We start from the raw sequence: 21,897 nt of genomic DNA, 5'->3' as shown, positions 1-21,897 counted from the left end.
TTATAGTATCTAGCCTTACATTTAGGTCTTTAATCCATTTTGAGTTTATTTTTGTGTACGGTGTTAGGGAGTGTTCTAATTTCATTCTTTTACATGTAGCTGTCCAGTTTTCCCAGCACCACTTACTGAAGAGGCTTGTCTTTGCTCCATTGTATATTCTGGCCTCTTTTGTCATAGATTAGGTGACCATAGGTGCATGGGTTTATCTCTGGGCTTTCTATCCTGTTCCATTGATCTATATTTCTGTTTTTGTGCCAGTACCATACTGTCTTGATTACTGTAGCTTTGTAGTATAGTCTGAAGTCAGGGAGCCTGATTCCTCCAGCTCCGTTTTTGTTCGTTTGTTTGTTGTTTTTTGTTTGTTTTGTTTTGTTTTGTTTTTTCCTCAAGATTGCTTTTGCTATTCAAGGTCTTTTGTGTTTCCATACAAATTGTAAAATTTTTTGTTCTAGTTCTGTGAAAAATGCCATTGGTAATTTGATAGGGATTGCATTGAATCTGTAGATTGCTTTGGGTTGTACAGTCATTTTCACAACATTGTGAAAATGACTATACTACCTAAACAACCATTTCATTTGTATTGATCATCTCATATATCTTTATAACACTTGCCACTTTTGCCTATTCCATTCTAGAAAGGCTTTCTTACTTTACTTAATACCCTTCTCTCCCAACTCTCCATTTATTCCTCTGACTAGCTGTTTTCTGTCTTTGTCATGTCCTCCCCTTCCTCTGCCCTTCAGTGTTGGTAGAGTCCAATATTCAGCCATCAACCCTCTTCTCTTTTTACTGTGACCATCGATGACCATTCATGGATTACCAAATTCATAGTTATAGCCAACATCACTCTCCTGAGTTCCAAATATGCAATAGATGGCTGCTCTTATACATCTAGATATCAAATGCACAGCTCAAACGGAGTGTGTCCAAAACAGAAGTCACAATCTTTTTCCCAAATATGTTTCTCCCCCAGCATAAACTCCAGAGTTATCACAGATTGTCCCTTTCCCTTACTCTTCACATCTAATCCAGAACCAAGCCATTTTGTTTCTAACTTCTTCACTCTCATATCAATCCCCTGCCTTTCATCTCCATTACTAACTTGGTTAGATCTCTCATTATTTCTTTCCTGAATTATAGAGAATCACATAAGTTTTATCTCTGCCTCAATTTTTGTTATCCTCCAATTCATCCTACCCACTGCTGTAGGAGTAATCTTTATAAAATGAAAAATAGATAAAATTACTCCCCTGCTTAAAAATCTTCAAGTTTTTCCACAGATTGATGGAGAGAGTCCAAGTTCTTTGGCAGAGTATTCAAGGCCCCATTGATCTGGCACTTGCCTCCTTTCTAGGATGAGTTTTGCTGATTGCTGTGCATACTTCAGCTCTGTTCAACCACTTCAGCTCTCTAGAGCAGCTCCTTATGCCTGGAATGTTCCTCTCCTCTTTCTCACTGGCAAATACTTTTCCTTCTTAGGTTCAAATCAAGACTTCCCTCCACCACATAGTATTATGACTTCCTTTTTTCCCCTACTCAGATTTATTTTATTATTTAAAATTTTTATTCCTCTTATTTCCTATTCAAATATCTAACATAGCACCTAAACCACAGTTTTGCCCTTATTATTTTGTACACATTTGTCTCCCCAAGTACCACATAAAGACAGGGGTTCTCCATGATGTATCTCAGCATATGGCACATAATAAGTGCACAGTAAGTGCCTGCTATATTAATGAACGAAAATGAAAAAATAAAGGCATAAGTGGATGAACAAATGTAAGAGTAAATATTGAATGAGCCCTATATACCCCCAGTGAAGTATTTCACATGAGAGTAAGTAAATTCTTGACTCTGTATACATTGGCAGTAGTTAAAAGCACAGACTCTCAAGTCAAGTTGCTTGGATTCCCTGATTGGCCACTTATTTAGGTGACTTTGGGCAAGTGTCTTCATTTCCATGCAAAGAGATTGGAATGTAATAGTTCTTTTTTCATTGTGTTGTTAGGAAGATTAGCTGAATATATATTTATATTATTAAGACTGTATTATGAAAATGAAATGAGAATATAGTAAATGTTGTATACATTGTTAAAAATGCTTTTAAAGACATAAGGTTAGAGGCAAGATTTTTGTTTTAATTGGAAAGAATATTCTTTCTGTCTGCATATATTGAAAAACTCTGAACTTAAATTATTATAAACAATATTTCTGTAGTTCCTAGTACTTTCTAAAATACACATAAAAGTATACCTGTTTATTGAAAATAACAAAGTTCTTTCTTTCCTGCTTGAGCAAATGCTTGCTATGATCATTTTTTACTCCCTAATGGCTTTTCTCTATTCTGGGATGCAGGACCAGAGGAGGATCATGTAAGTTACCATGGCTTTTATTGAATCAAACCCTGTTGAATTCCACATTAAAAAAAACAATAATAATAATTATTTAATTTAAAAAAAATATATATATATATTCCTTTAATGTGCAGAATCCACTGGCACTGTTACTGGGCCATACTACTAATTTTTATTTCACCCCAGCTACCACCAACAATTTTATGGTTTAAATACATAATAAGTAGGATTTTAAAAATTAAAATAAATCCAAAATTTACAAGCAGCTCATGCAGCTCAATATCAAAAAAACAAACAACCCAATCCAAAAATGGGCAGAAGACCTAAATAGACATTTGTCCAAAGAAGATATACAGATTGCCAACAAACGCATGAAAGGATGCTCAACATCACTAATCATTAGAGAAATGCAAATCAAAACTACCATGAGGTATCACCTCACACCAGTCAGAATGGCCATCATCAAAAAAATCTACAAACAATAAATGCTGGAGATGGTGTGGAGAAAAGGGAACCCTCTTGCATTGTTGGTGGGAATGTAAATTGATACAGCCACTATGGAGAACAGTATGGAGGTGCCTTAAAAAACTAAAAATAGAACTACCATATGACTCAGCAATCCCACTACTGGGAATGTACCCTGAGAAAACCATAATTCAAAAAGAGTCATGTACCAAAATGTTCATTGCAGCTCTATTTACAATAGCCAGGACATGGAAGCAACCTAAATGTCCATCGACAGATGAATGGATAAAGAAGATGTGGCACATATATACAATGGAATATTACTCAGCCATAAAAAGAAACGAAATTGAGTTATTTGTAGTGAGGTGGATGGACCTAGAGTCTGTCATACAGAGTGAAGTAAGTCAGAAAGAGAAAAACAAATACCATATGCTAACACATATATATGGAATCTAAGAAAAAAAAATGGTCATGAAGAACCTAGGGGCAAGATAGGAATAAAGACGCAGACCTACTAGAGAATGGACTTGAGGATATGGGGAGGGGGAAGGGTAAGCTGGGACAAAGTGAGAGAGTGGCATGGACATATATACACTACCAAATGTAAAATAGATAGCTAGTGGGAAGCAGCCGCATAGCACAGGGGGATCAGCTCGGTGCTTTGTGACTACCTAGAGGGGTGGGATAGGGAGGGTGGGAGGGAGAGAGGGAGACGCAAGAGGGAAGAGATACGGGGATATATGTATATGTATAACTGATTCACTTTGTTATAAAGCAGAAACTAACACACCATTGTAAAGCAATTATACTCCAATAAAGATGTTAAAATAAATAAATAAAATCCGGGCTTCCCTGGTGGCGCAGTGGTTGGGGGTCTGCCTGCCAATGCAGGGGACGCGGGTTCAAGCCCTGGTCTGGGAGGATCCCACATGCCGCGGAGCGACTGGGCCCGTGAGCCACAACTACTGAGCCTGCGCGTCTGGAGCCTGTGCTCCGCAGCAAGGGAGGCCGCGATAGTGAGAAGCCCGCGCACCGCGATGGGGAGTGGCCCCCGCTCGCCGCAACTGGAGAGAGCCCTCGCACAGAAGCGAAGACCCAACACAGCCGTAAAATAAAATAAATAAATAAATAAATAAAAACTAAAAAAATAAAAATAAAATAAATAAATAAATAAAATCCGTGATACAAATATAAATATGAGGGATTCACAGAAGTGGGTGGTCAGGAAAACTTTATGGAGAAAAAGACCTGTTGGGAGTTAAAGGATACCTGGGATTTGAAAAGGCAAGGAGACAGTATGGAAGGCATTCCAGGTGGGAGAAGCAGTGTGAGCAAAGGTACAAGAGCAAGAACATTCCTGTATTTTGAAGACGAGAGCATCTCAATCTGCCTTAAGCATTAAGTTTAGATGGGGAGGAGTTAGAATATAAATTGGAAGGTGTGTTAGGCCATACTGTGGAAAGCCTTAAATGCTAAACCATGATATTTTAACTCTACCCAAAATATAATAGAAAGCTTTGAAGAATGGAGAGATGACAATTCTTCCTGAAGGGGATGTTGTACATAATTGCTAGGATAAACTAGAGGTCAAATTCAGGCCAGATTTCAAGGAAATAATCTTCTACCAATTGTAGAGTCTAGAAGCCAGAATGTAGCAGCAGAGAAGTCATCCTCAGATTCTATTAAGAGCTAAAGGGTCAACCAGAGAAAGGCCATACTAAAAGAGTTCACCTATAGAGTCATGGAAAAAGAGTTTGAAACTAAAAGCCTAAATTCAGGGGTAGACTCTGGGATGAACAGAATTGACACACGGTGGGCAGAGCCCTGGTCAGATTATGTTATCATATATAAACATATCACATGTGTCACAGTAGGAAGCTGTCATTTGGGGCAGCAGTCTCACTTTTTAGAAACTTTTGCTTCCAGGGTGGCTGGGAAACTCAGTAAACCCTAACAGGGAAAGAGTAGAAGCAAAGGGACCAATTAACAGCCTGTTGCAATAGTCAAAATCAAGGTTAGTAAGGGCCAGAGGTAAGATGGCAGAAATGGGATTATAGGGGTAGACACAAAGAAGATTCAAGAGAAAAACACTACTTTTTAAAAGTTCTAAAGTTTCTCCAAAATTTAAGTGTTAGTTGATAGATTCTGAAGCTGACTTGCAAGCTAATTTCTTGTACTTTTAGAAAAATCAGTCTCTCAGTGACCTGGCTACTGAATTATCATCTCAAATGCCATATTTTCTTATTATTTCATTATGATGTAACCTTCAAAGGACAAAAATTACATGTAAGTCATAAATCTTATTTCCCTAGGACCAAAAGAAAGTCTGCCTTGAAATTTGTAATAAAACTCTTTCCTCTATTTCACACTATACAACAGACACGCGTTAGACCCAATTTTTCTGTTACTCCGACTCACCACGAATTTGCTGTTAAACAGCTTTTAATTGAGATCGAACATTAAGAACCTACAAAGAAGTGAATTCTCAGTTCACAAAAGACTGATTGCCAAGCCCTGCAGCATTTATAAACATCAAGGTCAATGTGAAATGTAGGTCAGTGAAACTTGCTTGCAAAATTGCTCTGGACTCATAACCACCATTGCAATGTATAGCACAGTAGCAGCTTTTAAGTATACCTCTACTACCACTTTCTGTTCATACAACCATGAGGTTATATTTTGATCCAGTTTTGCTTTTTTTCTTCAGTCAGCATTTTATGCATATATGCAAGCTATCCTTTTAATCTTGGCAATTTATCTAAAGTAGAAGCTTTCTTGGACCAAAATCTATATCGTTCTGATTAATGCCTGTGTCACTTTAAACACTAATCCCTTAGTTGTTCCTTTTTCCTCTTTTCTGTCTTTGTTTTATACTGATACTTTAATGTGCTTATTGGGTTATAAGGTACTCATAATAATATAAGACCATAGCCACGTAATGGAGTATAATCATAGTAAATGATATCCCACATTGTTCTTGGCTTTCTAATTCCCAGATATTAAGGCTTAGGAATGTATAAATGTATGAGATAATTTTTATTTTAGGATTCCTCTGTGTTGTTGTATAGCTAGTTCAGGAAAGACCAACTTTGCTGGTGTGATTTCCTTCTCATTTTCCTGTTGTATACCTATTATGTACCAGATACTATGCTATGCATTTTTCATATGTAGTTTTATTAATCCTCACAAACACTACAGAGCTAATTATTATTATTAGTTCCCCATTTCGCAAATAAGGAGTTTAATTCAGAGATGTTAAGTAACTTGTTCAATATCACACAGCTTGTAGGTAGCATATTCACAACGTGAATCTATGTCTGTCTAACTTTAAAGCTCATACTCTTTAATTATGTTAGGCTAAATTTTCTACTTTCTTCCCACATATTCTTAACAATATCCTCTATCTGTATAACACTCCTGAGTTAAGTATAAGGTAAGGAAACAGTCAAGTTTCTTAGTAAAGAATAATACCAAACTCTTACCACAGATTTTTACTAACTGTGTCTCTATTAAATAACTGTGCCTCCCAATGACTTGATTTGGAAATTGTTGGACTATTTAAAGTGTAGAGAGTGCTGGTGGAGCTTCTTAATCTTCTTATATGTGTACAAAGAATTCAGTATGACTCACAAGGGTCAAAACCAGCAAGAGGAACTTAAAAGAATAAATATAAAGCAGTGTGCTTTTAGATCATATTAAGTAGAGGAAGGCTTTAATGCAGGTCAAGTGGAAAACACCACTGGATTTTAGTTGGCTGCAAGCTCAATAATAGATAGCAGAGGGGCATGGCTATTAAAAAAGCTAACTACATTTTAGGCTCCCTTGATATAAGAAAAGGACCATATTTAAGGAATGAAAGAGCCCTTTTACAGTCTACATCTGGTATACTGTGATCAGTTCCAGATGACACATTTTAAAGTTAACATTGACAAAATAATATTTTTTCCAACAGTAGGGTAACCAGGATGGTAAGATTTTAAAATAAGTGTATGATAGATCAATATATGTTTATCCTACAGTCAAAAATGTAGGAAGAAATGGAAGGGAAAATAATAGGTCTCTCCAGATATCATTTATGTTGTCACATGCAACTTTAAGACCAGTGGATGGAAGTTTTATGAAGACAAATTTTATATTGATTTTATATTAGTTAGGAAAGCCCAACAATGAAACAGACTGACACATAGCATAGTCACAAAGATGCAAATAGAATAGCCAAAAAAACTTGACAAATTTGGATTCTTTGAATCAGAAATACTTTTTGCCCTCAAGTTGATCCCAATGGAACTTAAGTGGAAGAAGAATTCAATTCAAGAAGACTACTTGTTTTCCTAAATTCAAAGCGTACCATCTTTATTTAATCTATATGCTTTGTTTTATTGTTGAAAATGAAAATAAAAATGCATTCGTGTATAAAACTGACATTAAAATTAGATTAGAAATGACCCATGGGATGTTTCAATTTATCAATCAGAATTCATCAAAAGTAAAAGGTTTATATCTAAATAATGGTAGAAAGTATATGATAAGAGTCATTCAGTCATGCATCACTTTTAAACATCCCAAGGGATGTTTGCATTTATCAGTCAGAATTCATCAAAAGTAAAAGGTTTATATCTAAATAATGGTAGAAAGTATATGATAAGAAAGAGTCATTCAGTCATGCATTAGTTTCTACTATGTAGAATAATACTCTAGAATAGCCAGAATGATAATTATGAAGCTTGTTTCAAAGTGTGAGATGAAGTCATCACAGGATATTGATGCAGTTAATTCAGGGACCAAACATGTTAAAGGAGGACAAATTAAACTATCAGTTTATGGTTAGATTCTGTTGGGAGTGACAGAAAATCCCATATAACAGTGGATCAAAAGAATAAAAATTATTTCTCCACACATAAGCAACATCCAGAGGTAGGCAGTTGATAGCTGGAAGGATGCCTTCATGATTCTCAAAGACTCAGCACCTTCCTTGAGTGGCTATCCTCAGCACACAGTCCGGGATGGTTGCTTAGCTCAGTGCTTCAAGGAGGAAAAGGTAGCCACGGTCATATTTCCTCCATTTAAGGGCGCTTCCTCTTACACTCATTGGTCAGAACTTAGTCATATAGCCTCATCTGGATGCCTAAGGAAGCTGAAAAAATATTTTATTTATTCTGGCCAGCAAGTACCAGCTCAAAATCAGGGGTTCTGAAACGAGGAAGAAGGAAATAGACATTGAGCCACTGTCAGTTTCTGCCATCAGGAGGTCAGATCATGACTAGAGATACAGTCACCAAATATGAACTGTCACCAAATATGAACTCAGTCACCAAATATGAACTGAAGTTGTTCCTTTTGTGGGATGCCCAGCATGTGCTGGAAGCATGTTAGTCTTTTTTCTTTCTTTCTTTTTATTTATTTATGTATGTATGTATGTATGTATGGCTGCTTTGGGTCTTCCTTGCTGCTCGCGGGCTTTCTCTAGTTGAGGTGAGCGGGGGCTACTCTTCGTTGCGGAGTGCGGGCTTCTCATTGCAGTGGCTTCTCTTGTTGCGGAGCATGGGCTCTAGGCACGTGGGCTTCAGTAGTTGTGGCACGCAGGCTCAGTAGTTGTGGTACACGGGCTTAGTTGTTCCGCGGCATGTGGGATCTTCCGGACCAGGGTTCCAACCCGTGTCCCGTGCATTGACAGGCAGTTTCTTAACCACTGCACCACCATGGAAGTCCCAGCATGTTAGTCTTTAAAAGTTGTTTCAGGTGGGGTATTGTTACAGAGTCGAGATTATTCTCAAGGTTTTTCATAAGATACATAATGTAAATCAAAGAAAAAGTATCTCAGGAAAATAAAATTTGTTGTTTCATTGAAGACTGAATGTTTGAAAAAGTCTTATACATTTGTTTATTGTGTAAGATTGTGCTAAAAGTTTGGTGAATCAATACTTTATAAACATACACAGACACATATAAACATAAAACTTCATCTTTATGCAACCGTTTTTCCTTGATCTATATATGTCATTTACCCCAAAACCTATCTCCTCTTCATTGTTTATTTCATCATAAGCCTATTCCACTATTCAGTATTTATCTTTGCCATCACATCTTTTCTACAGTTTGCTAGATAACAGTTAAATCTATACTTAAATACAAGCTTTCTGGGACTCACTCCAAACTCAGAGGTTGTGATTACAGTTAAGAAATGATATTGTCACTTGCTTTTTCCTTCCCTGAAAATACTTTATCTCCTTGGGTCACTGCCATTCAGTGCTGTGAAAATGTGATTTGAAAAGCAAGTTTAAATGGGGCTTTCTAATTAGGCTGTTCTCATTTTTACTTTCCCAACCCTGTACCCACGTTACCCTGGAGTTATATGCACCCAATTATAGAACGTTCAATGTGAGATCTATATGCCTTTGAGTATGAATGGGTAACTCTCAATGATTGAGTTTGATCCAACTGCTCATTCAGCTGAAATGAATTAAGTCTTCTAGGGCACCAGGGTACCATTTAGCAAATTACCTCATCCAGCACACTAAATTTGCCTCACATGGGTGAGCAGCTTTCTTCCAGGGAGCAGTTCATCACCCCAGCTCTCCACTGGCCCAACTTTATTGATGCTAAAGGGTGATTCATATGACACAACATTTACCCACAGCCTCAGACAGTAAGACTGTATAATGATGTGCTCCATTTAAGAACACAGGTGCCAGTGTTTAAAGGGTAAATGAGAGAGCTGTTTTCTTTGGATTTTTATAAATCAAATGTAAATGGAAGTGCATCATTATTCTCTGAACTCTGAAACTGTAAAATTTGGTGATAAATTCACCACTGTATAATAAAATGACTTGGCCCCTTAAAAGTATCAATAAACAAGTATCTTTTTCTTTCAGTACTAACGCAACAACATGTACACAAAATGAGCCTATTTAAATAGCAATAATATTGAATGTAATACTTTGAAAGCAGTAAGTTTTTTTCATTTGCCAATACAAATGTTCTCTTAATTTTAACTCAGTCCTGTTCTTCTCTTAGGTATTAACTCCAGACACTTATTGGTTCCTTTTTTGAAAACTAACATCAAGAGCATAAAATATATTTTGTGGTGCCATAATTTGTTAAATGATGCTTTGATGGTGGCTGGGTGCCCAAAGAGCCCATGCAGAAATAAAATGCACTCAAACTGCTTCCAAATGTCTTCCTCTCCACATATATCATGTCAGAAGCTGCAGTTTCTCTCACACTGTCACTGTATCCAAGAAGCTATAGTCGTTCACCACCACTAGCAGAACATTTTCACAAACTACCTAAATTTACATCCAAGCCAATATTTAGAATGTAATAAAAAGCATGTAAGTGAAGTGAACCAGTAATCTATGATACAAGAGTCTGAAATTGTCTTGGAACTAGCTCTGAAGAACACATTAATGGGAGCATTTTTCAACAGTGAACAACACCTGCCAGCCTTATTTCTCTCACTTTTTCTCTGTACGAAATCCCTGAATCATCTTCAGTAATTCTCACAGAACAAGATGTACTTGGATCCTCATTTTGAACTCAGTCTAATGGCCCGCCAAGGATAACCTAATGGTAAACGGTCGTGAAAGTGTTAGCACAGTGAGGGGCTGGAATATTGTCAGTGGAGGTGTTATTTCAGGCAGTCTCAACATGCCCAGTTCATGTGGCTTAAGAGTAATAAAATCAGGCTTCTTTAAGTCTGTTTCCATGTTCTCCCTTTTTATCAGGAATGAGTGCTATCTCAGATTGGACCTGAAAGTTAAATTAATATAGGCCTCAAAGGCATCTAGCTTAAAGAAAGGAATAGCCTCAATAAAAATTAAAAGATACATTAAACTGGATAATGCCTGACTCTTTTCAAGCTCATTTCACATTTAGGATCTCCTTTGAAAGTAGAGCCCAACACAGGTATTAGTTTGCTTCTGGCCGTAGTTGAAGTTGCTGGCTTGTTTCTAAGAGAGTCGGGCCCCCAGAGAACATTCTCTCTAGCTCTGTGCCTCACCTTTCTCTTGGGCTTAAACAGTTCAGATTGCTCTCCCCTCAAGAGCTTCTCTCTTTGCCCCTTCAATCATAAGTGAGAGGGCACATAGGCAAGACTGAAAGAAATGAACGGGAGGATATGTGTGGAGACCCCCATATCTGGCTGTTAGTGTCATTCAGTGTCCATCTGTCTGTCTGTTAATAAAGAACATAGGAGCTAGTGAGAGTGGCTTTACATGTCACAACATTTTTATGACTCTAATGATATTTTGACTCACCTGCTAAACCAGCTGCAACTTAGAAGTTGTTATCAAAGCCAACAATAACATTGTCATGAATAAGGAAGATGAAGATACGCTTTGTAGTTGCTGTTTTTAAAAGTTATCATCACAAGTGACCCCTAAATGCAAATAGCATGCCAAGTTCTGTTGGAAATATAAAAATGAGAAGCTCTTCATGGAATTTATTATAAGATATATCATCAACAGAAAGAATTATACTGCAAGGAAAAAACGTGATAGTGTTATATGTGAGAGAAGGAAAAGAGCCCAAGAAAGGTGGGTAGGGAGGTCCTCCTTGACTGTCTATTTTGTGCTAGGCATTTTATAAGCACTCCCTTGTACAACTGTCTTCATAACTATTTCCACATGTTACCTAAATGGGAACTGAGCCTCAGGGAGTGGAAGTGACTTCATGGTCATCCAGCAAGCTACGGCACGTAAGGTTTGGCCTTGGATCCCTCTGACTCCAGCACTTGTGCCCTGTGGTTGACAATTATTCCTGTAGTGACAAAATAAAAAGTCTCTTAAAAGAGATGGCACTTAGGCAGGGCATTTAGAATGGATCAGACCACGAGGCAGCATTCTCACTTTGTGCTAGGAGTAAGCAACACATTAAAGGAACAATGAATATTCTAGTATGTTTGAACTAAGAAGTAAAGATTTTGAAGCCACTCTTATGTATTGGGTTTGTGCTCAGCAGTAAGGAGATTTTGAGATTTTTAAGCTGAAAAGTGACATGATCTGAACTGGAACTACTCGGGAAGGTATCCTCCTAAGTGTTTCCACCGTGCATGGTCGCAGGGCATGACATGGACAGAAATCCCACATGCTTACCTCAAGCAAAAAGTAGCTTCCTGGAAAAGTGGATGTGTCTTTGCCACCGCCATTGCCATTATGGTGCTGCCACCCCAGTCATACATTTACGGTATCAGAATTGATGTAAAATCATTAGGGACTTGATTAGTTTTGTTCTCTGTTGGCTGCTCTCAATTATTTTCAAGACCAATTGCATTCCCTGATTATTTCAAGACCAATCCAATTTTCAAAATGGTAATGAGTAAACCAAATTATCCTGCCATCTACTCCACACCATATAGATACCAAATGAGTATGATTCTGACCTGAAAAAGCCAACAAAACTTTGAAAGGAATTTAAATATCTTAACCTTAATTGAGAAATGCCTGGTAGGTACTAACACATTTTTTGTAGATAACACTGCCAAAGGTGTTATCATCAATATCTGGCAGTGAAACTAAATTCATATTTTGTACAGAATAGAGCAACAATGTGATGTACCCGACAGCAGGATACATGCTAGCAACCAGTGGCCAGTCTGGTCTGTAGGCAGCCTTGGAAAATTACAAAAAGGCAGATGCAGCCTGCCTCATGACCTCTTTATCAGGTGTGCTAGAGGTGCAACCCTCCCTTTAGTAATATGACAGATATACCCATAGTTCATAATTATTAAATCATAGCACACGTTAGCTGTGAGCTAAATAGATCTAGCTTTCATACACAGATGCTTCTTAGCAGCTCCTTAGCTGACTCCTTGGCACCTGAAGTGTAAAAGCATTTTTTTTTTTTTCTGAAAATAATTCTAAATTAATGAACACATCTCAATAGAACCAACTTTGCATCCTCCTGCTTGATTTGAGATAGGTTTTTTTTTTTTAATTTTTTTTTAAAATTAATTAATTAATTTATTTATTTTTGGCTGTGTTGGGTCTTCGTTTCTGTGCGAGGGCTTTCTCTAGTTGTGGCAAGCGGGGGCCACTCTTCCTTGCGGTGCGCGGGCCTCTCACTATCGTGGCCTCTCTTGTTGCGGAGCACAGGCTCCAGACGCGCAGGCTCAGTAGTTGTGGCTCACAGGCCTAGTTGCTCCGCGGCATGTGGGATCCTCCCAGACCAGGGCTCGAACCCGTGTCCCCTGCATTAGCAGGCAGATTCTCAACCACTGCGCCACCAGGGAAGCCCTAAAAGCATTTTTAAAGAACAGATTGTTTAAAAGTCTGACCCAAGAAAGAAAAGGCTGGGTCGGCATCTGCCAACCAAGGCCTTCAGTCAGGAGGACACACTTTTCAATTTCACTTCACTGCTTCACCACTTCTTAGAGAAAGGAATTCTAGAATTTTAATCTGTCCCTGGTTCCTAAACATTGGCTCTGTGTAAGCATTTAAAGTGGAAGGTTATAAATCTCACTGAGCTTGAATAATTATATACAGTTTTGATGATATTTATATTATTAGAGTATACATGGTTTTAAAAGCTCTGACATCAAGAAAATTCAGTCTATTATTTATCCAGATAAAGTCAAGCTTTGAACTCTTCATCTAAGATGGTTTTAATTCAACTCAATAACTGTTACATTGAGCTCCTACCTTGCACAAGTTCTGGGATTGGTTATACAGGAGAGAATAAGATGTGCATGACTCATCCCTGTTCTGAAGGAATCACAACCTGGTGGGGAAGACAAACATGTCAGCCAGAAGTCACCAGCTGGCAGCCCACAGGCTGAAGTCAGCTAAGAGGTGTGTTTTATTTGATATCTGCAATGTTCTTTAAAACATTTGCATTCATTGTCCTTAGCCAGAATGTTTACCCTTCAGCTGGACTCAGTGCCTTTGTCACCAACCTGATATATATTGTACTTGACAGGACCCTAAAGGCATTCGAGTTTGGTATCATAAAATTGTAAACAAATAAATACTGTCCCTATGATAGCATTCTACCTCTATTATAGTACCAACATTAACAGGGGCACCGCAGGAGGAGTAGCAAGTTCTCACCAGGTTCGGTAGGCATGTTTTCACAGAAGCCAGAGGGCCTTCCAGGAGGAAGAAATATCATAGAGGCCTGGAGACATGAAATCATAGGTCAAGTGTAGGGAATTAAAGAGAAGAAATATTTGTCCCTCATTTATTAAACACTTACTGTCAGCCATTAATAGGCACTTCCTAGATGATCCACAATAAACCAATGTAAGCGTTTATTATTAGCTCCGTTTTTCAAATGAACAAACTAAGTATCAGAGAAGGTAAATAACTTAACCAAGATTAATCATACGGTGAATGATTGAGTCAAAGTTCTGCTTGCCCTCAAGCCTAGGCATTTTCACTAGTAAACCTGATGGATGTACTGGCAGATTGCAAATTTAGTCAGGATACTTTTTTGATAATTAAAATTCCAGGTGCCTACTGAACATAAATGTAGGTAAGACCGCTGGACATAACCCGTATTTGGGGGAAATAGAGGCTTCATTTAACGTAGCAGTGGAATAAAAATTAAGTAAACAGACTTTTAAGCTTAAAGGACGTTTAGGGAAGTTCTACTCCAAGTTAATTTTACAGGTTAGGAAACTAGGTATTTTTTAAATATATATTTTTTAAAGTTAAAGAACTTCTGTATTAAATATTAATTAAAATGTATTTTTCAATAAATGTTCTTAATCAGCTTCAAAATATTTTAATTCTCCTTGTTAATGCTATAGTTTTAAAAAATAATTTACAATAACAGTTTTATCACACATATCTTACAAGTTTAAAAAGAACTCAGGAAAATCTGAAAATTTCTTTTTAAAAGCACTGAAGATTAACTCATAAAAATCTAGCCATGAAACTGCCCTTTTTGCTTCAATAATTTTATTATGACCTATTGAACAACAGGATGAGAAACCTATAAAATTCATATTGCAATGACCTGAAGGATTAAAAAAGAAGCCAAAACAAAGCAGTAAAGGTTGCATGATCTTTAATTGTATTTGGTGCCGAAGAAACTACATGGAGATTAGCTGTGCTAAAAGGAAAATACTAATTTCATTGTAGGCATATTTCCATTTATAAGAATTTAGGAAATGGGCAAAATTTTGTAATGGCATCTTTGGCTTAGCTTAGTTAGAATCATTTCCTGAAAACAGTAGTGTCATATCAAAAAATATTTTATTTCCACTTTTTGTACTAGAAATGTGTCATAGTGCCAGGTAAAAAAGAGGTGCTTCAATAAATATTTACTGGATAAATGAATAAATCCGTAAATGGATAAAAGGATAAATGAATGAGTCATTCATAAACAGAATGATTCTCTCTCACATTCTAAGCCTAATTAAAAATTAGCTCTTGGCTAGTCATTAGAAAGTTGCCACTGGCCTAGGAAGCAAGTAAGCAGGCAGAGTATTTCCTTAGATCCTAGCAAGATATTTGCCTAAGGAGCAATTTGTCACTTTTCATTCATCACTGATGTATCCACTTATTCAGCTTGCACTCTGTGCATGTTCTGATCTACTTAGAAGAGACCAAGTTGGGTTCCCAGCTGGCCCATCTCAAGCTTTACAATAAAGGAGGAATCTTTTCTGTACCAAATTAGGCAGAGCAGCTTACTTTTTTCTAGACTGCATGCTATTACATAAAGAGACCAAAAATAAAGTTCTCAGTGGAGTGAAAGAGTCGTTCTTCCAATGCCTTACATGAAAATAGCTCTTCTTACGGTTGCTGGTCCTCTTCACTGGTGATGTAACTGTTAGAGTTTGAGTCTTCATCCACCATCACAGAAAATTAGGAAGCATGTGTTCAAACAAAACTAATGAGCTTATGGTTTTCTTTTACTTCTCTCAGAGGAAGAAAGAATGTGTAATGCTATAAATTATTGTAACAGAAGAAGAAAGAGGCACATACATGAGATACACAAGGAGCGGAGGGAAACACAAACAATCTGACAAAGAAGGGACAGCTGAAATTCGACAGATGATAGATAGATAGATAGATAGATAGATAGATAGATAGATAGATAGATAGATAGATGGATAGACAGGCAGGCAGGCAGGCAGACAGACAGACAGGGAAAGAGGTAGAGAATCTTTGAAGGTTCAGAAGTGAGCATTTCTCAGGAAAAACAGCCCTTCGACATAGCATTTGGTTTAACAGACTATGTTATCACTGAACTTTGAAATTATTCATACTGTAGCTCAGAGATACCATCATTAACCAAAACCCCACAGTTATGGAGAGGCTGCTATGTGTCAGTTACAGAACTCTATACCGGATACTTAAGGGTGAAGAAAGGCTCTCTACTCTGAATGTATACATACTCAATTCTTAGCTCTCCAAATTTTTGGTCTTGTCCCTGTCAGTAAACATTTTTGAGCCCAAAATCTCTACTATATGAATACTAATTTATGTCATATATATCTACTATTTTACTGTATTTATTGTAGTTTTATATTTATTATAAGCCACTCACAAAATACATTTAAAGGAATGAAATTAAAATATTTTGAGATAATATTCATTTATATATTAATAACACAGGCTTTATCAATTTAGGTCTGATTGTAAGTTCAGTTTATTTCAATACTTGCTTTCAAATAATAATCACACCACACATAGGCACAATATACATAAAATGCTACATATTAGGGCCAGGTTTGTTATGTTATGTGTAAATCCCTGTTTTTAGTATTGTTCCCAGTGACTATTTGTGATCTACTCTTTTTAGATCAGATTAAATCATCCTTGCATTTCATATTGTGCTTGAAAAAGAACTCAATTTAGGAGTTGAAGACAGAGTTTCCATACACTATATTTATTTAATATACTCACATATGTGTACATGTATTTTAAGTTTCCAATTCTAAATTGTTTGTCTTGAATTAAGACTATGCATTCTTTGTCTATACGTAGATCAAATGGTTATCTGCAAAAATACAGCCTAATGGAAACAATTTGAAGGAGTCAAATCTCAAAAGTTCATGTTATAGGGATACTGCCCTTATTAAACTTTTCGGCATCAAAATTAAATTATTGATATGTAATCTTCGAAAAAAGGATTTGTTCTATTGGGGGTATGTGTATGTGTGGGGGAGAGGGGTAGTTCTTCATTAGAAAATTTAATTAATCTTTATTTCTGTTTCTCACCTAAAGCGGTTTCTTTTTAAAAAACATTAGGGCTAATAGTATTGTCTTATATTTATGATAATTTACTCACATTTAAACCTCACAAACAGCCCCGTTAGGTAGGGTCAGTTACTTTCATTTCACAGAGGAGAAAGTTGAGGCACAGAAAGTTTAAGGTCATAGTTTGTTATCTTTTACACAAATTCTTAATGATATCTAATTTCTAATATAAAGTTATTTCAGAGAGATTGCTGCAATATCAAATGAAAAATGGGATTGCTTTTCATTGAGTTTGTGCTAAATATATTTTATTATAATTCTTTGAAAACTGCTAACTCTACAGGCAACATTATTCTCAGATGATCTGAGTGATCAGTCCTCCATTAATTAATGTCAGAATACAGGCTGCACCAACTTCTTCACACTGTTTCTTTACCTCATCATATGACCTATTCATTAGCAACCATTTTTTTAGGATTCTTTATTCTCGGACAGTGTTTTTCAGTGGGTGCTACCAGCATTTTGAGAGAGAATTCCCATTTGTGCAGGCAGGATACCACTTACTGCAATGCCTTCAGCATGCATCCTGACCCCCACCCACTAAACACCAGTGATGTCTTCCCACAGTCATAATGTGCAAGGCTCCCTAAATGCATTGAGAACCACTGAGTTAATGAAAGACATAAATCACCAACCCCTGCAGCCAGTGACTTATGTTAATCTTACCTTACACCAGAAGTTAATAGTGTCTCTTATCCATCTGATATCCATAAGTGTTTGAAATTATATTAGAGTAGGGTTACCAGGTTTAGCAAGTAAAAATATAGAACACCCAGTGATCTGGTAACTCTATATTACAGGCAGTATAATGCTAATGTCACATGTTGGTCTCTCTTTAACCCGCAACTCAAGATCACTAACAAATTGGAAACTCAAGAATTTGAGATTTAGAAAAGCATGTATGAAGTGACACATTTTACATTTCAAACTTGTAATGGCTAGAGGAATACTCTCATCACGTAAAAATCTAATTTGTATTAACAAATACTTAGCCTATTGAAAGTAACTAAAATCAAAATACTCGTGGAAATTTATATTTATCCTGGTATAGATAGTAGACATTGTTTATTATTCAGCTACAATGTAATTGATTAATAAATTCCACCATTACTTAAAAAGAACCCAGTCAGATGGGGTCAGCAACTTAAGCAATAGAGCAAATCAGACTAAAATTATTTCATATCAAATTCCAAAAGGTTTGTGAACTTAATTTCTTGTGAATTAAGAGATAAGGGAATTATAACAAAGAATAACTTCAGTTTTCCTGATTGAACTGTGAAAACGTAGAGCTGTAGTGTTTCCTGCAATCTCTATTGACATGGCTGACCTTAAGAAGAAAACTGATAAGGCGTTATTATCACATAATGTGATATCTCAGTGGAATATATATTCATGCGCACCAGCTTTTCTCTTTGTTTCGGATATAAAAAATGACCGTTACTTAAGGAAGAGATGCCACAATAAATGAAAGACCTTTTAACCCACAGTAAAGAAACGTAACAAAGCCATTATGAATGATGCAGCAAGTTTAGGAAAATGAAAGCTGCTATTAAAGATGACAGGCCATCACAACAACAAAAGTAGTAATCAGTGTAATTGTAGCAATAAAATAATATTTGTATTTAGTTTCTTTCAAGGAGTTAAAATAATGGACATCTTTTCTAAGTTAACAGTTTTGAATAATGTTGGCAAAAATAGCAAAAACTCAGATAAAAAGCTCTAAATGTGAAGCAGATAAACATTATCTAGAGTCACCGCTCTACATGCTTTTGTTTTCCTTCAGATTTCCTTTAAGATGATTACATATATGTCCCTTTTACTTTCCTGTTCATGATGATGATATTCTTTTTCTTTATAATCTAGTGTTCTTGAACCAGGCTTCTGATTACTTGACTTCAATAAATCCACAGCTAAAATTGGATCATTTTTGGTTTTCACAGCATGTGATAAAATCTGAATTTCTTGTAAATATTTTTCCTGTTGTAAAATCCCCATTTCTTTTGTAACTTTAAATAAGAATGCTTTATAAATATATAATTATCTCCACGTGGTATTCAGTGAAGCTCCTTACGTTGACGAGTGTTTTCGCATATGATGATGAAACACTGCAGTGCGGGAAATGCCTCGCGTGGGCAACACCGCACACAGGCTTATGGTAACTTTATGCTCAGTGATAAATATCCCATGTAGTAACAAAAGAGTAATTAATTTCACTGTTCATGGAAAGTTACCTCAGAGCACTTTCTGGCTTACATTTGGCATTTTTGCCACACCTCTGAATGTTTAAGGGACTCCAGCTCTGCTGGGCCATTTTACTAAAACCCCATAAAATACACAACAAAACCAGTTTATTCACAGTATAAGACACTCTTTCTATGCTTTCTTTAATCCAGGGCACAATATATAGGCCTCACCCATGAAAACATTCATTGTAACCTTGCTCTTTCATAAAAACATCTCTAAAGATCTAATAAATGCTTTTTCTTTAGCAACAACTTTCTCCATAGAAGCAAGGTATAGACAGGATGGTATACCACCTCCCTTTAGTCCTGGTCAAGGTTAAAGAAAAATCAAATTTTAACTTATTTTAGGTGTAAAATTTGTGTCAAAGAACAGAGCAAAGTCTTTTCAAAAATACAGGACTTGCTAAATTTGAACTGGGTCTCTACATATGAAAACTGCTGTGCCTGATGGGGGGTTTCAGAGGTCTCGAATGAGATGCATTTCTTACAACTATCAGTGTAACTTGCTTTTAAGGTATTATTGTGATTTAAACTTAGATATACTATATCAATTACCAGTGCTGCCTATGCACTAATGTTGCATGTATATTACATTTTCTTCTGAATGATTTTAGTATCTTTCAGGTCATTGAGAGATAATGTAATGCCTTGAAAGATAATGTAATGCCACTATTCCAAAGTACTAAGTTTCTAACTCATATTCAGGGGATCTCAATCTCCCATATAGGAAATGACTCATTTATTTTTAATCTATAGTGGAAAGACTTTGTCCTGGGAGTCCACCAGCTATGTGATATCACTTCCCCCACTCAGTTTGCTGGTCTGTAAAACGTGGATTTTTTGACTGGATGATCTCTAAAGTCCTTTTCAGCTCTCATATTCTTTTATTCTGTGATTCATTATATTATTTTATGGATAAACATCCAAGTAGTTTACCTTTTTTTTTTTTGCTTCTCTCTCAATAGCCTTCTTAAAAATGAAAAAGCATGTGGTTCTACCTTTGCAAACTCTCATGTCTTGTCCCTAATAGAAAAGTGAAGCAAATTAAGAAATGTGTATGTTGTTTTTCTTACCACTATTTCAAAAACATGTGTAATTACTGTATGGTATAGAAGCTTTCCTCATTTTAAGCTCTCTTACTGATGCACCTAAAGTAAATCACTGCTCTTTCTAGTGCAGCACAAATCCCAGATCCTATCGTGGCTATTTTCTGGATATCTTTAGCTCATGTAGAGATGAATTCTGTATATATTCTGTCAAATGTAGATTTAGAAATTTCATCTTAGCATTCTGATGCTTCTAAACCCTCTTTAATTGTAACTAGTTAAGAGTAACTTTCTTTTCAAAAAACTAGGTTTATTTCTTAAATTTGTGAATAAAAATGCATTCCATTCCTTTTAATTTCATAGCTTCCTTGTAAGGTTTGATTTCTTTGATGATTACAGGTTTGTTCCAATTAAATGATCAACAACTTTTCCACAAAGAATACTTTTTGATTAACGTCAATTTTTATCTCTTAAAAGGATCCTTCCCGGCCATTGGGGTGGAAACGTTTTGCCCCAGCTTCCTGAGGGCAGGGTTTTTAAATAGCCTCCAGGCCCCGCATCCAGTGCCAGGGAGAGGATCTTTGCCCCCCAGGATTCCTGCTGGTAGGTATTTCAGGTGAAGTTTTCTGCCACCGTATACAGCAGTAGGACTGTGCTTACAATTGACAGAACAATACAAAAATAAATATTTCTAAAATATATTGTTGAACAGAAATGCAAGCGACTTTTTGAAATGCAGGAACCACATTTGTGATACCTAATGCTCTGAAAATAATATAAAGGAAGTAGAAGAAAGATCTGTAAACTGAGCACCCAATCGGCATAGTGCTGCCTCTTCTAGGAAAGTTTTTTCATAAATAAAAACTAGAGACCAGGTCCCAAATTCGTAACTCAAGAATAAAACAGGGATGAATTTAAGCCACTTTACCACTTGGAACTGGCTAGAAAAAAGAATTTAAAACTGAGTGTTATTAACTGAAAAAGTAATTTTATATCTGAGTAAGTTTACAGAGGTTTAAAGTTCCATTTCACTAAAGAAAAAATGATTTGAAAAAAGGCCAGAAAGTAGCAAATTTGGAAGAAATTTTTGAGAAAGAAAATTAACATGCAGTTTTCCCTAAAAATATCAATCTGACCAAAGCCATATTTTATCAATGAGGAAAAACAAAATATAGGATATTGAGCATTTTAAAATGAAATTTCAAAGTTTAGTAAATCACTTTGTATATTATCCTTGGTATTATTATAATCATAAATTAGTTTACTCTTGTCATTTTGTAAAATATCCAGCTGCCTTCCTCCCTGGTACCTGAGACATGCAAATCCAGTTTATATTTTATATGTGTTTAGCAAGATGGAATTAGGATATTAATTCTTGGAGTTTTTATCATAATTCTTGTGTTTCTTATCACAGTTAATACTTATGCTACAAATTGTGGTAATGACACCAATATTTTCAGGAGGGCTGGCCCAGACAGCAGAATAATGGAAACATTTGAAAAACTAAGAAATACAATGGAAACAAAATCCCATCATGCACATTTCTTGTTTTTCTTAGCAAAATTATTCCATCAAAGCCTAAAAT

General features: G+C 36.2%; 1 protein-coding gene across 2 annotated transcripts in view; it reads left to right on the top strand.

The window, feature by feature from the left end:
• Positions 1-21,897, top strand: part of EPHA6 (EPH receptor A6) — an 839,145-nt gene that overhangs the window by 673,047 nt on the left and 144,201 nt on the right. For both annotated transcript variants that reach the window (XM_068545596.1, XM_068545595.1), the window contains one exon: positions 20,790-20,915. In XM_068545596.1, the coding sequence (XP_068401697.1) occupies positions 20,790-20,915 (126 nt within the window). The remainder of the gene's footprint in view (positions 1-20,789; positions 20,916-21,897) is intronic.

The sequence above is a fragment of the Eschrichtius robustus genome, chromosome 6, assembly GCF_028021215.1.
Source record: "Eschrichtius robustus isolate mEscRob2 chromosome 6, mEscRob2.pri, whole genome shotgun sequence".
Lineage (NCBI taxonomy): Eukaryota > Metazoa > Chordata > Mammalia > Artiodactyla > Eschrichtiidae > Eschrichtius > Eschrichtius robustus.
This window is presented reverse-complemented; position numbering and strand designations above follow the sequence as displayed.